The sequence below is a fragment of the Rhea americana genome, unplaced genomic scaffold (assembly GCF_003343005.1).
Source record: "Rhea americana isolate MKP2758 unplaced genomic scaffold, rheAme1 scaffold_74, whole genome shotgun sequence".
In the NCBI taxonomy this organism is placed as follows: domain Eukaryota; kingdom Metazoa; phylum Chordata; class Aves; order Rheiformes; family Rheidae; genus Rhea; species Rhea americana.
The window spans coordinates 1336130-1352444 of NW_028186912.1; the positions used below are offsets into that span (position 1 = coordinate 1336130).

The 16315-nt window shown below is 37.8% G+C and overlaps 1 protein-coding gene across 1 annotated transcript in view; it reads right to left on the bottom strand.

Annotated features, from left to right (window-relative positions):
• The window catches only part of SV2C (synaptic vesicle glycoprotein 2C), a 78371-nt gene that overhangs the window by 24706 nt on the left and 37350 nt on the right, over window positions 1-16315 (bottom strand). The window contains exons 4-5 of the mRNA XM_085322111.1: window positions 785-918; window positions 548-637 (exon numbers count right to left, since the gene is read on the bottom strand). Coding sequence (XP_085178237.1) covers window positions 548-637; window positions 785-918 — 224 coding nt within the window. The remainder of the gene's footprint in view (window positions 1-547; window positions 638-784; window positions 919-16315) is intronic.

Below are 16315 nucleotides of genomic sequence, written 5' to 3' on the forward strand. Positions count from 1 at the left end.
CTACATCTGAACTATCAATTTTTCCTCCAAATGGAAACAATCCAGCAATATTTCCAATACAGCCTTTTCCTTAGATCTTGAAGYCAACAAAACAACAAGAAAGAGTCAAGCTTCCAAGGTATTTCGAAAAAAAAAATTGAAAAATTAATGTTATTTTTAAAATAACTATGAGCTGATGAAAGTGAAAAATCATTTGAAAAAATTTAAAGGAACAATTGGACTTCTACTATGTGCTTATTGTGAATATTAACGTTGAAGTAAATTTAATAAAAGATCACAGCTGGAGTCTATCAGTATAGATCAGTACAATGGAAAATATCACACTACAAGTTCACATGGTCCAGAATATGCTGATATCTTAACATCTGCTCAATATATAACAATGTCAATAGAAATTCAGTTCTTATGTTTAGAAATCTAGGGTACAAATGTTTTCTTCTCTCTTTAGCACGTAGAGAGATAATACTGATTGCTTAAACACTGAAGACCTTGCCAATCAGCAAGCTGGRTGATACTCTAAGAGATTAGCTTTAAGAGCAATACTCACTGTGAAAACTTTTTCAGGCTGTCCACGAGCACGCATGTTTGTGTCATGAATTTGCTTGAGGATCATCCAGGCTTCATCATGTTTTCCAACCTAAGTGTTTGATCAAACCATTTAAAAATACATATATATTCGGATTAAGATATCTGCTATAGTCACTGAACAATCTTAATTGTTATAATGATATTATGAGTTAAACATAGAAGTAAGTTTGATTGGAATCTATTTTGAAAGTTATACCTCCAGCAAGAACCGAGGACTTTCTGGCATGAAGGTGAGGGCTACCACGGAAGAGACACAGGGCAGTGCACAGACGATCACAAACACTCGCCAGCTGTGGAACTGATAGGCAGAGCCCATGCTGAAACTCCAGCCTGTGAAAGAAGAAATGCATAAAACGTAGAGAAATAAGGATTATTGTATTTTGGAGTCTGCAGCTTCTTCAAAATGGGAAACAAGTCTGTATATGGAACTCGGTTCATCTGTTCTATTCCCACAAATATCAAAGATTCCACAAATATTCCTAGATTATGAATTTTAAACTCTTGCATATGACTAGTCATGTTGGAAAATGTTCAGATAAGACAAGATGGGAGACTTCCTTAAACTTAGATTAAGGAGTGTCTTTCAAGTCACTTGGCAAACCTGTACGAAGGTARTTACATGAGTCAAACAGGGACACCATTGCAATCCTCATACCTAAGATTTTGTACATAAAAAAGCAATAGCTTTGTATGAATATTGGAAGAAGGGAGAATTAAACTAAAAACCTACACTCACACAACACATTTTACGGAATTTTGTGTCCTCCAGGAATGCTGCATCTGACAGAGCTTGGGTACTATTAAAGGAAGAGCTTTTTTCAAAAAACAATTCCATCAAACTATATTATTTTTCACCAATAAACACTGACAAAATCAAAGTCTAACTGGCATCTCCAAGTCTTCCTCTTAATCAGAAGCTGTTTAAAGTACTGATGAATATTAGGTACTGATTCTTACAGCAAATTGCTAGCAATAAACAAGAAAGGAAGAAAAAKTAATAATGTGAGAAAAGCATTTGTACAAAATACAATTGAGGTCTACAGTAACATGCTTTCAGACTTCTAGAAACAGAAACACTAAAACCAGAGTAAATTATTCATTAAAAACTCAATGTTCTTCGATCATCTTTAAATAAGCAGGAACCTTATAATTTGACATTAAAGTACTAGGATATCATTCACATTTGAGTTAATTTACTTTTAAGTTTTTTTTTTTTTTTGGGGGGGGGGGGGAGGGTAAAGGTCTTTCTGAAAAAGTACTTCCACTCCACTACAAGTAGGTATGGTTAAGGTCAATGGTTCTTTCAGATATTGATGATTAGTATTTTGGAATTTTGAGAATAGTTTTCATTGCAATGTTCGCTGTGGGTTTTTTTTATATTATTGAATAACCTAGGAATAATAATTATGTATACATAAGATTACAGAGGATGATAACTGGAATTTTAAGGTTTCCAACTGTGCTCTAATTATTATAATAACTATTATTAACTTTTTTGACAAAGAGTTAATTTCAACAATCTTAATGAAATAAGAGACTCTCAGAATTTAACAAAATGTAATAAATAAAGCATTCACAGGGCCTAGCTTCTGTTTCCATCTTGTTTCAGAGCACTATACAACACCCTAAAATCTGTGAAAAGCAAACTGAAAAAAAAAACCCTGTAACTGGATGTACAAATCCCCCTAGTATTTAGGCTTCCATCTGAATTTGGCAACCTTAACCCTGAAGTAGGGAGAGATGATATAAAGAGATTACGAAAAAAGAACAGAAAAAAAATCTTCTTTGAAAAACTAATTTTGAAATATCTCTGAGTGCTGACTAATAACATGAAGTAGAATCCATTTTAAAGACAGATTGAGAAGAAAGCAAAAGGAAATATGGGAAAACTTGTATGTGAAACTGCAGGGCTACTAGTTCAGCTTTTTAATAAAATATCTGATTGAGTGGAATATTCTGACTGGACTACAGCAACAACAGGATTTTTAAAAACCTAAGAATTTCTCTTAAGAAAGAGAAAAATGTGATTYGGATAATTACCCAGTCCATGAGTCTGGCTTCAATATAGCAAAATCTTTAAAGTAAAATTTTGAAGCAAAAGTTATTAAAATAAGAGYAGAATCTAAAAATAACAATAAATAYAGAAACAGCTACAGGAAGAAAATGAGATACCGACTAATGAAAGAGCTGATGCCAGATTCATCTGAGCTCTTTCTCTGATAACTGATTTTTCTAGACAGAAGACRTGTGAAATTTAATCTGTCTGGATGTCAGTAAACAACTGACACCACATGGCACCGAACAGGCTATTAGATAGTTCATCTGTTAAATAGTGTATTTTGGAATTTAAAGATAATTTGGGAAGGGAAGGAAGTAAGGGAGGAAAGGTTTAAGGTGAGTTAATAAAGCAACCAGAGAACATATTTGTGCTTTGGACATTGTGTATATATTTTATCATAATCATTCTTCCTCTTCATTATATATGTTAAACTACAGTGCAAAATCACCTAATAGGGGACTCACAAAATGATTTCGTTTTGGTCGCGTCCGTCTGCCGTCAGCCAGCAGCTTGCGAGGGCGGGCGGCACCCTCCACCCCAGCGCGGCCGAGCTCCTGGGCGACGGCGTTCGGAACCGGCCCTGCAGCACCCGCRGCCAGCAGCGCATTCACACGCCGGTTCACGCTTTGGAAGCTCTAACTGCACAAACAGTACTTCTGCTGTAAAATGAAATCACCCGGGCTTCATCCCTGTTACWAAACTAAGACAAAATCTTGTGCTCTAGAGCCAGTCCTAGAAAATCCCAGTAAGGGATTTCTAAGGTTAAGTGAACCACACTACATTTAATTAAAAGCAATGACCKTTCATCCTTGCTGTCATCCAGACAACCCGCAAGTTATCTTTTTTACACATCTCTCCTCAAAATACCCAATGGATTGTATAATAAAAGCTTCATTATGGTTTGTATTGCTTGTATTATGCTTTTTTTTCTCTTTGTATTGTATTAGCTGTTGCAATTTATCTCATGATTTAATATATCTGCTGAACTAATGATAATAGTTAATACCAGAATCATAAGAAGAAATCAGTAGGGAAAAAGCAAAGGAATTGTTGCCACACAGCTCTCTTGAGCCTGCTCTTCTATCTATTCCACAGGGAGCAAAACAAACATTTTTTGAATGCAGAGCAAGTTGAGATTTATTCTTACATTTAGCACATCACACTTTCCTAGGTCATGAGCTAATCTGGAAAATGGAGCCATTAGACTAGTTCTGATTTTAGCTCTCAAATTTAAAATTAGCTTTCAGGCCCACTGTCTGTACATCTTGAAACCACATGGAAGTGTGCTCTTGGCCGTAACTCAATTCCCTTCTCCTCTCCTTGATTTATGATACAACAGCAAAGAGACAGGAGCTCCCTTTGGTTGCGTTCAGAGCACCGCGCAACAAGTGCCAGACTTCACCCCTGCTCTTGGCTACGCCGTACTCCACTGTCATTAATCTTGAAATCGGTGGCAGGTTCCGATGCTTTATGAATTGTTAARACTCTCGGCCCAAACGCATCCTGGGAGCAATTTGCTGTAGAGCAACAGCAAATCCGCAGTGCCTCGGGCTGAAGTCACTGCAGCAGCCACCTTGCTGAGTATCACCTCCTCGCTTCACTGATTACTAGGAGAGACCAAGCGAGTCACAGGCACCGCAATCACTGATGACAGAACCATAGCGGCATGCGGCAGAGCAACAGCAAAATGTACCGAGATGCTAATCTATATATAATCACCAATGTTGAATTCAATGTCAACGAAAACTTTTTTCCCCTAACACTACATTCGATCTACTGCAGAATAGTAATAAACTGAAAAAATATTTTAAAGTTCTTGCTCCAAACGAAGAAGAACATTTCTGTCATAGACATCTTGGATTAAGAGAGGTGTATACCTATCCTTATTTTATAAATCCTGAATTTTATAAATATATGTTAATTGAGAAACAGCAGGTTTCAGGGACGAGTATCATCTTTCACAGTGATTAGGTGACCAGAGAGTCTACCTAATGACAGGAGACTAAAGAGCATGGCTTGCTTAACTTTTGAAAACGAAGGCTAAAGGGGAACATGATCACTCCCTACACATTCACATGGGTTACACTGAAGTGCAAAGTGAGTAATGAAAATACAGGTGCATATTGACTGCAAATAGATACAAGCTGGCAAAGGGATGGTTTCTGAYGACAAGAGGAATAAAGTTCTGGACTACCTTTTTAAGATAGTTATGTGGGTAAAGAAAGCCTAACTGAATTTAAGATGCAGCYTACAAAAATGATTTTATGGCATGGTTATCTAAAGACTGTCTAGTCTCGGTAGTTTTTTTTTTATTCATCAGGTAAATAGGAATTGGAGGCACAAGATTCATGACGGTGTCAGAAACTGTCAAAAGCAAGTCTGCACCATCATAAAAAAAACCCATAAAACTCTTGATAGATTGAGGGAGGGAGTAGCGGCAAGAACAGCACTAAATTAGGGGGCAGCGCAGTCAAGTAACTTAAAGGAATTCATAGATGCTATAGATTCTCCTGCAGAGTCCTTTCTGTGATTTTATAATGTTGCTTACATCCATTTTATCGTATACATTTTGGTCAGAATCTAGTTCTATAGCCTTAATTTATCTTTTTTAATTTGGGGAAATTTCCAGTAAAGAAAATGTATGATTGCTCCACATTGCCACGTGATGGCAGTGTTACTGTACTTAAGAAAAATAATCAGTAAAAAAAAAATCAGTAAAGAGTTCTATTATTAAATGTAGTTTTTCTTCTTAGTATTTCTGAAATCTAAAGATGAATTTCTGAATTCTGGAGCTAAATCAGAATTATAAAGAAAAGGGGAAATATTTTACACCTGACAGCACGGAAATACACATTATTGCATTTGTATTTAGTCTGTCCTGGCATTCCCAGGTTTAACTGTGAGCAACATCTATGACTTAGCGCAGACCTTTTAGTGGTACTCTTTGGAGTAATGCTAAAGCATCCCTCAAACTGAAACAATGAATTCAGCCAAGTTATATTGGTGAGGAATCTCTGTTAGGTATTTTTATAAGACTGMGTGAAATACATCCTTTCTAAGAAGTGTAGCTACGTCTTCAGAATTATTACGTAGGTATATTAATGTGAAATTGCAGCAGCACAAAGTAGAACTCCTGTCTTTTATATGATTAGATTACTAATATCACCCATGCAAGGCAGTGGTATTTTTAGCCTGTATAGCTAGGCAGATACGCTATAGGCCCACTGGTTCAGCAGGTCAGCTGCTGATAATTTTTGCAGAAGAGAATCTGGCAACAAAAGAGAAGAGTTGAAGTGTAGCAGACCACGATGGAGGCACCTTACCAAAGCTGCATGTAGAAGACTGTCTAATTCCTAGTAACACTAGTCTGCCTCTCTAGTCAACAAGTCCCTGAGAGTCATAAAGATTAGCAGTTCAATAAAAGAAGAAAGTAAGTGTTAAACAGATATATTTTATAAATATATGAAATACCTAGCTCAGACTTGGTTTGATGACACTTAAAACTTTGATTAAAAGTAACAGAACATTTTCTGAAGATACATTTCCCCTCCCACACAGGTGGGAGTTGCCAATCACTGACACCCACCACTTTCTTTTCATGCCACTGATCCTGATCTGCAGTCCAGATCATCAGGCTACACATCTTTCCCTTATGACATTATCTGCTACTTAGACATACACCAGCTCAGTTTCAAGGCAGGCTGACCTTGCACAGAAAATGATTTGCTCTCTAATAATATCAGACATAAATCCTCTAACCAGTGCCCGGCACTGCAGAACAGGCGAGGCCTCCAGTGGTACAACCTCTGGACAGTGACATCAATACTGTTTTTTTAAATGTTTCTAATACTTGCTGTAGTGCTGCCCAGAGTATGTGCTCTGTTACGTCCTGCCAGCTGAAAAGGAGGTTTGTGGATATGCATACTTCATAGGGCCCAAGGTTCATTCAGGTTTGGTGATGATATGAAGTCAACCTTTCTTTTGAGTATATGTATACTCTATGCAGCATGTAGAGCTATAGATAGATTAGGTTTCTGTTTCCTTGCAATAGGAATGCTAATATAAATCTATGGCAGGCCTCATACAAAACCTATAAAAATTAGTTTTATGTCAGAATATGTAACAATGCTGGGGGGCGGGGGGGAAGAGGGAAGCTTTAAAGTCATTCTATGTRTGGATTGCAATCTATCTTAAACCTGTTTTTCTTTTGGTTCTGATCAAGATGCTGTGACTCACAAGATGTAAACAGAGGCGAGAAATTCATCTCCAAAATGGCATAGGCGATGGATGGATGCAATCATGATAGAGAATTAAAGCAACAGCAAGCAATAGGTGAAATGCAGCTACAGCTGCTGGTCATGCCATCTGTCTAATCCTGRCAGATGCTAAAGGTGGCAAAGGATGTTTAATTAGTGGTCTATTTATGACTATAATACACAGGATCTTACTTGCCTTTCTAGCTAGAGAAAAAGGAATGCATGTAGAGACTTGAAGTAGGTGGTTGTCAGTGCTGAGCCTCATGGGCATGGCTATCTCTATCTTGAATTCAGCAAAGGAAGTTATTCCTGTACCTCATTTTTCTTCATTGGAAAGGATACTGGACTGACTAAACAAAACAGAAATACGATTAAGGGAAAATCACTCATCAGCAATTTACAGAGCTTCCCCTACTCTCTCTATCTGTGCGAAAGCCCAGGTAGCTTTTGCTTTTACCTAAGAAGTATTGAGAGAGACTGACGGCGATTACAAAGGCAAACTCAATGCATTCCTGCCCTTAAGTTTTCAAGACTTCATTTTTATGGAGTCTCATAGGACAGAAGGGAGGATATACAGAACCAGAAAGAAAGGACTTTCAAACTGAACTGACCAGTGATAAATGTATTTCCTATTCCTCCTATATTCTCTGCTTCTGTGGACTATTCCAATGACTCAATAGTTATAACAAACAGAGGCATAAGAGTAAGGAGCTTTGACAAGAGGCAGCTTACAGCAGTTTCAGAATTAATTCTGTCTCTTCTGCACTTACTATGTGAACATAGAAAAGCAAGACAATACGTAAAGTAAATTTGACTCCTCAAAACTTCCGTGTGGTGGCCTGGGTCTTTCCGTCCCCAACAGTGGAAACGTCTTGTGTTAAATGCTAAATTTGGTAGAATAAGCAGCAACAGAGCTAGTGTTCACAAGTCAAATTAATATACAACTTTATATAACTAAAAAAGGCATCACAACAAGAGGATTCCTGTACACTTTACAGAGATAGACAAATTATCTTTTTGCTCACGTAATGCTGAAATTAATATATTTTAATGATTATCTGTACAATCAGAAAGCACATTAAGGAGAAGAAAGGAAGATCTTGGCAGACACTTGGCAGGAACATAGGATTATTCCCATAAGACCAGTTTGCAGGGCTTCTCAGCATCCAGTTTCACCCAAACATGAGACTAAGACACACCACCACCACCATCTGCCATTAACACCCGTAACTACTCATAACTACACTGTGTCCTCAAAGGCTTATAATAAAAGTGTATCAACTGTGAAAATGAGATAGAGTGACTATTTCAAAATTACAAAGAACAATGGTTGTTCTATCTATTATAAACTTAATTTGGGAAGAGAACAAGAGATATTTAAAGGGCTCAAAATGAAAAGGCAAAAGGGTACCAAAGGGGAGACAAAGAACTGCATTGAGCCTAGGTCCATTTGGCCCAGCACAATCAAATGAAAGCTTTACATGAGGAAAAATTCCAATCCAGGGAACAAAGATTGAGACACACTGTTTTGATAAGATACATTACAACTTAGACCTTTAAGAAGGGAGTGACACCAATACTCCAAAGCTTCTGAGTTCCACCTACAGCAACTGGAATACGCAGAATATAAAAGGCAACTGGACTTTTCAGGGAACATTCTGGTTTGAACTGGGAGCTATAAGAGTCAATTGACAGCAAAGAGGCTGAGAGGAAATGAAGATTCTTCTCCACGCTAACTTATTTGTTTTATATAGAAGTATACTTGTTTGTTTATTCATCTTAGTTAATCTTCAAGCCACCATTCTCCATAACATCATTAAAGTAATTACAAGGCAAATCATTGGTATTTTGCAGAGTTTGATTGGGCCTTTTATGCTACATCCATCTATATAAAACAAGAACAGTAGTACTTACATCAGCTAAGTCCTAACTCAGTGCTTAAAGCTCTCAGGAGGCACCAAAATAAAAAAATCAGAGCCAAAATGTGTTGAGTTTGGGAGTGGACTATCTGAATTGATAAGGAAAGACATTTATATGAGATGTAGAGCCATTACCCCACATGGAGAGAGRGAAAGTATATCAAAATAGTATATAAAACTAGTGTAAAGCCCTCTACATAGTTTCTTGACATACCTGCATACCTCATTCATAAGAGGATTAGGACTGTTCTCCAAAATCTGGTTGGCCCTTGAAAGGTGGTCAGCTGACATGGGATCATACAGAGCWTTGTGAGCCTCTCCTGGACAGAGATATTTTCTGTAACCATTCACTGCTCCCATCAATATGATACTAAATGAATGTAAGGGCGAAGAGCAAAGCATTTCACCCACAGGTGATACCGAGGATACCATGAGTATGGAGTAGAGACAACCTTGTAGTCCTCTACTTCTGTTTGCTTAACTTTGGCCGCTTAGCATTTTCCGTTCTCAAAACAGGGAGAAACAATAGAAACACGCTTTATTCARACATCATGCTGATGCAAATGTCTCCACCTGGCCATCACCATGCAGGATCCAATTTCACATTTAACTGTGAGTTACCTTAGCAATTCTGTGCTGAACACAACCCCAGTGCAACTATCTTGTAGAGCTGGAAATCTAGCAAAGCACTTCAATGCAGAAATGAAATGCTTTGGCTTAGGACATTCCTAAGGAGTTCCAGCTCTGTCCTGAATCATTCTGCCAGATCTCAGACACTTGTTACCAAGAGTCAAGCCTGAATAACTTCTTCATGGCTTCATTCTGAATGCAAGTATCATTATACTGCCTGGAAAGAGAGCACATACTCACTCAGTACAGTCCTTGGAAAATGAGGTAAGTGTTATACACCAGACAGCATGGATTTTACTCTGTTTTCAGCAGAAATGATGCAGATTTCAGACAGACTGAAAAAGAATGTTCTGTCATTTTCTGCTTAGATCGTAAATCAGTGTTTCTATAACCTTCTACTTGCACTTCCTCAAAATAGCTTCCTTCCTCTCTCATCCATATCTACACAACGTATAAATTAGAACAAATTCTTCTAAAACTTAAGTTATTTGCAGATTTATGAAGTTTAAAATGATCACTCTTGAAATTGTTAAGTTAGCAAATATGCATTTTCCATGCTGGAAAATATGTGCACCTTCCTCACGTGCACTTGTGCCCCTTTTTCTGAAACAACTGTCCTAGGCTACTAGAAATTACTGTAGATGGACACAGGTCAAATTTTGTCCACAGTTCTGAGGCAAAGCACAACAAGAGCTGCAGTTTGTAAACAAAAGCTCAAATGTTTAATTGTCACATAAATAGTTGCTTTTGTGAGATTTCTGCACCTAAATTGGATTAGGAAAATGTTCTCCTTTCAKTTAAAGATCTGATGCAGACCTATATCTACTTTTAAGTAGAGATATTGGAATTCATATGGTACTTTCCTCAGTCCTATGGAAASTAATGCCTGTTAGAAGTGCTTGGGTACAAGCTGTTAGGATTTGCACTCCTCTCAATGCCCTGATAATACTACGGAGTAAGAAAAACACAAACAATAATGCTGCATTGCAGTAGGCCAGTGTTCCTGAATCTGACAGCCACTAGATATTTTTCAAATTGTATGCGCAGGATACTGCATAGCTAATTAAGGCCTATAGATGAGAGGTTTTTTTGTCTTAATTACTTTTACAGGCATATAGGCTARAAGTAACCTACAAGCTCCTCACTGTTGAAAACCATGGCAGCAGCTGAAAGCATCTGGAAAGAAAGCTAAATCAAAGAATGATCTAAGTATTTTCTTAGTTTACAAGTAAAAGGTGAGCATAAAAATAAAATGTGCTTTCTGATACAAGCAGGATCTTTTTCAGTATTTATACCAAATTTACCCTATAGTTCAAAGCAGAATGGAGACAAGCTGAAGAACTGGAAAGGTCATGTTCTAATTATTGACATACAAAAAAGCCAGAACAGGCCACCAAGGGTTAATGTTAAGCCGATACCATCAAAAATCTCATTACAAGCACTGTGGCACATAATTGATCTGACTGAATGGCTGACTGAGTCAGTGGCCCCAGAGATTTATAGACTCGCACAGTTCTGTAAAGTCCTTGCTTGGGTCTGGCTCTGAGCTKCTTGCTCAATTAAGGCATTTTACAAGGAGCAAAACAGACAAAGAGGTAAAATCTGCTAGACACAACTCTGACAATAGCAATGGCAACTGCAGTATTGAATTGCCCTCAGAACTTACATGCTCATCAAACTAAGGAGAAAAGGCCATTTCTTACTTTACAGAGATCAAAGACTGAGCAGATTAAAATAAAAAGGTGAGAGGGGAAGCGCATTTGGAAAGCAGCTGCTGTCAGAATTCAAAAATATGGTAGCCAGTACAATATTTGAGACTACACAATCAAATGCCATTAAAATGTCTCCAAATTTTGCTTGTATTACCTCATTTGAGACTTCTTGTTAAAAGATTTCTATCTCTGGTCTCCTAYATGTGCCTAACAGATTCCACTATTTTATTTTACTACACCTCATTAAGAATTGAAAATGGTTTTCCACATGAATTTCAAAACACCTGTTTGGACAGTGATAAAGAGTACAATAAAAGTAAATCATCAATCACAGACAAAMTCTACATTTACAAATAGCCAATGAAAATTTTCTAAATGCCTAGCACAGCAGTCATCAACTAAGCTTGAAAGAAAATACTTGCCTGCCACGAAATCTGACTAAACTGCTGTAGAATGAGTTTTGCCCTACGAGTATTCCAAGCATAGATACAATAATCTCTACATATTTTTGTGTAGTGCCTTCCACAATCCACCATGGACCTGAGCTCACAATCTGCAGGTGAAACTACAATGGTTTCAAATACATACTTGGTCTCTATGKGCAATCACACAGAGAAATGTGATTAAAGCCTTGAAATTGTTTGGCTGAAAACAATCATAAAGCTAAGTTATATTTGGTATGACAAGTTGTTGTAGGCACTACTAATAGTGGCTGTTAAACGTGGAAGCTAATTGAAAATGTAAGTGTTCCTGTCCTGGTCTGGGACTTGCAGTGATTTATGGGCATCTGAACTAAGGCTCTTGGTGAACACAAAAAGAGATGTGATTAATCAAAAAAGACAATCAGTCAAGGCATAATAAAACACTGCAGTTTATGAAAAGAAATTGAGCCTATTTATCTAGTCAAATTTTTACAAACAAAGCAATCATTGAAATGCTGGACTATTTTCAGAAGAATAYGGAGATAGAATGGATCTTTTTTTAACAGTTATGTGCGTTTTATCTTTCACATTATGGTACAAGGTGACAATAGAACATCTATCAATTCAAGAAGCCCTTTCAACATCTTATCTTATTACATTTAATTTGTTTTGGAAGTTGTTGCAAGAAAAATCATTCTTTTTCATGAGCATTTTTGTGCTGTGATTTCAGGCTCATTTCCTTTTTCTCTACTTAATTAATCTTTTATTATCTTTCTTTATTTTACAGAAAATATATAGAAACAAAATCCTATCACTAAGAAACAGAGCCAAACAGACTCAACAGGGCAGTTTGTGGTCATCCAGCAATTTGAATAGAGGTGCACTCTAAGAATTATCTCCTAATCTGATGTCAGTCAATTAAACAATGTTGATGAGTTGAATAGATGGGGTCTTTTTGTACATACTATGAATCGTGTTGTTAGAAGTCCTAAATTAAAACTTTTGTCAAAAACTGGAAACAAAAAATATTATTTGCATTCACAGAACAAGTARTAATTATCCCCAGTTGTTACCTACTGTAGTTGTCTGAGGTGATGGAGGGATTTTTTGCCTACAGAGAGAAAGTTCAAGTGTGTGAAATGTAATTATCAAAGGGACGAAGGAAAATACAATATGCTAAAAAGTAGAGTATTACAGTATTTTTCCCTTTGTAAACCTTCATGACATTCCTAACAGRGCCTAGAATTTTCAGAAATCATGGAGAAATCAGATGCTTATATTGGATTGAAACRTTAGATTCCCAAAGGAAAAAAACAATCTAAAACCCCCATCTTCATCCCTTTAGCTACCACTCCCCACTTTTTGATTATATTTCAGTGACGCCCTCAGAAAACGACTAAGATGAGCGCCAAACCTTTGGTGCCCCAAACTCAATCCTCCCTGAAGGGAGACAAGACAACACAGACTCAAACAGCCAGAGGAGAAACAACGGAGGTAGAAAGCTGCATCTCCTCCAGACCAGAAACAGAAGCCTCACCTCAGAGCCCTCACTATCAGATCTTTCCATTTCTCTTTGCTTATTTGATACTGCTTTTGGCTGGCGTATTTGGAAAACAGAACACACCCCCGCGTTAGGAATATTGAGCACATAAACACTAGAGGGGAGATCAGTTTATCTTTGCATCAGTTCCTCCGCTATGAACATGAGCAGAAAGAATGCATTCAAACGCTGTACTCACAACAGTTTTATAAGGCAGATAAACAATAATAAAGCACAGGCAACCGATTTCTACTGTTGCATTGTATTTCAGACAAAATGAATGCATTTATTCATCTGAATAATCACTGAGAAAGACCAGCAACCCCTTCCCTTGCCCATCTGTACACTTCAGATGAATTCTTCATTCGCTTGTTATAGACTGATTGCATATGATGTATCTGCTTGAAACAACAATAAAAATCTTCTTGTCTTTTTAATAGAAAAAATTTGAACAAAGCAGAAATCTCACTAAGGCTAGCACCTTATTTGCTTCTGGCAGTGACAAGCAAGGATTATGTCTGCTGCTGGAGCCACTTCTGATGGAGCCGGGGCAGAGTTCTAAGGCAGCTTCGTTAACTTTTATGTAATTACTCCTAATTCACGTCAAGGCCAATTCATTGTGTGAAACTGGGCTTTTCATGAAAACTCAGGCTGAAAAGATGCTGTTGCTTTACTGCTGCAAGAATTGCTGACTATTACCATRGCTTCTTTGGAAAATGATGTTTATGGCAGCAGACACTTCTGTAAGATCATCCGGCTGCCAGTTTKTCCCCTAACATCTTTTAAACCCATTGGCCCAGTTCAATCAACTTTGTCAAGAAGAAATAATTTCAAAAATAATTACATTCCCCCAAGCTTTGTGAAATGTGGTGCCTAGGAAGAGGGGAGGGATGCCACCAGTCCGCTGAGGAAAAAGGCAGGAGAAGGCAGTGTCAGGGGCACCACAGCCACCCCGGGGGCCCGGCCGCCGGCCCTGGCAGCGCACCAGCACCCTGCCGCCTCCCCCACAGGTAGGCRCGCGGGAGCGGGCGCGCGGCAAGGCCTGGGAAGGTGAGCGCTGGGGGCACCTGGAGCTACGACTGTAGTGTGGGATTGGGAAAAGCAGGGCGACGCTAGAAGCGCTGCTATGGCACCTGATGGGGGGACAGGGGAAACCTGGAGAGAAAAGGGTGGACCAGGATCACTGGGACTTTTATGGGACACGAACCCATTGGAAACTAGGCCTCCTACCTTTGTTCATAAAACAAATTGTTAGCTTTTGACTGAACCTCTGGATAAACAAATCATCCTTCTCTTTCACAGTCAACCTAAAGAACCCAGGAGAAGGTTATTGCACAAACTCGCTAATGAGCATCTTTAGYGCTCATTAAGTAGACGTGTTAAAAGCTGCTTCAGCTTCTAAGTGTTGTGAATATAAATATCTAAATGACCATATAAAACYCTGCATTAGGGCACAGAAAACAGCAGACTGATAAACAAAGTGATTTGTTTTGCTYTCCCAGCCGGATATGCATAAGCATCTGCTCTAAATTCTGCTGTGTTCTGTCATTCTTGTTTCTAAAGATGAAGATTTTTTCAAGGTATTCACATTTAGTAGAATCTAATTTCAGAGGATTTTTTTCAAGCAAAAAACAATTCATGAGTGGGAGTTGATAACTCAAGTTAACATTAAAACTGCCTTGTCTTGCTTTAATTAACTTTTGGAAGTACATATATAGCTTCAGCCTGCAGGATGCAAAATTAATGGATGTGCAACAAATATTGGGGAGGGCAAATACAGCACATTAGAGATCATTTTACTTCTTAGAGGAATACAAAACAGATCAACAGACATTGCATTATATAGTAATTGCCTTTATGTCTTATCTATTCCATTTGTTCAGCATTATAGAGTTTCATAGCAAAGGCAGAGTCAGTATTAACAAAGCTTAAACTTCTTCCTTTAAATCTCAAATAATATKTTCCGTTGGTCAAAGTATCCCCAGATTCATGGATGCTTAAGTGAGAAGCTCTACAATCAGAAAGGCAAGCATTTGTTTCCTTTCTCTTTGTAGCTAATCATGCTTTGCTCCTATTAGTACTCTGCCTCCTGCAAAAGATTAGAGGCGACGTCACTGATGCACCTCTAGCATGCCTAAATCAGCGATGATATCCCATTTCAGCACGTTCCAACTTCAAACAAAGAAACAGAACAAGKCACCACATAACTATTTTTCTTCCAACTCACATTAATCTGGTGTTGATGTATAAAGGATAGCAGTAAATAATCTCTGGAGATATGACTACTGAGTGCAGTTGCATTTCCTCGTTGTTTTGGGTACAGTCACCGTAGTGATGCAGCAATATGAGATCAGTCAAGCATGTCTTCTTTTGTTATAAATCATGTAAGTGTATCCCTGTCCTTTGATTGGAAGCCTGCACTGCATCAGAGAGACTTAAATTCCCCTCTGGGGACTACAGCAAAGGAAGGGAGAAGGTGATCCTTTGCCTGAGATGAAATCATGATTTATAGTACTTTTATAAGCTGCTGGGCACCTTGCTGCTGGGAGCAGATGAGGAAATAGGTGTGAGTGAAATTAAGCTGTTTCTCTCATGCTCAGACCCACATCAAATGCACATTTCTGAATTTAGAAGCTCTACAAGAAACATTTGTAAAGTAGTAATATTTGTAAATATATGTAAAAGTCAGTCTTATTTAGAGCAACAGCATCAACTTGACACTTCAAAGCTTATAGCTTTGAACAGATAAGCTATACCTAARGATGCTTTGCAGATACTAATCTGTGCAATCTCAACATAGTAATTCATAACATCTGTTCTACAGACAACTAATAATGATGTTGTAATGACTGTAATTTGCAAACGTAGTCAGGAATTTTCTATACTCCTCCAGGTATAATCCTAACCTAAACCTTCAAAATTCAAACAGAAGCCAAAAGATGCTTTGAGATACCCAAATTCACAGATTACTTTTGACTACTCTAAAGCCACCTACCAAAAAGGTAATGAAAAGATCATTTGCATAACATTCACCTCTTCAGGCAAATTGATCTGCTTCTCTTCAACAATTTTTTGTTACAAACTGAGAAATATTTTTCAGGCCACTTTACTCAAAAAAAAAAGGAAAAAGGAAAAGAAGAAAAAGGAAAAGAAGAGAAAGGAAAAGAAGAGAAAGGAAAAGGAAAAAAG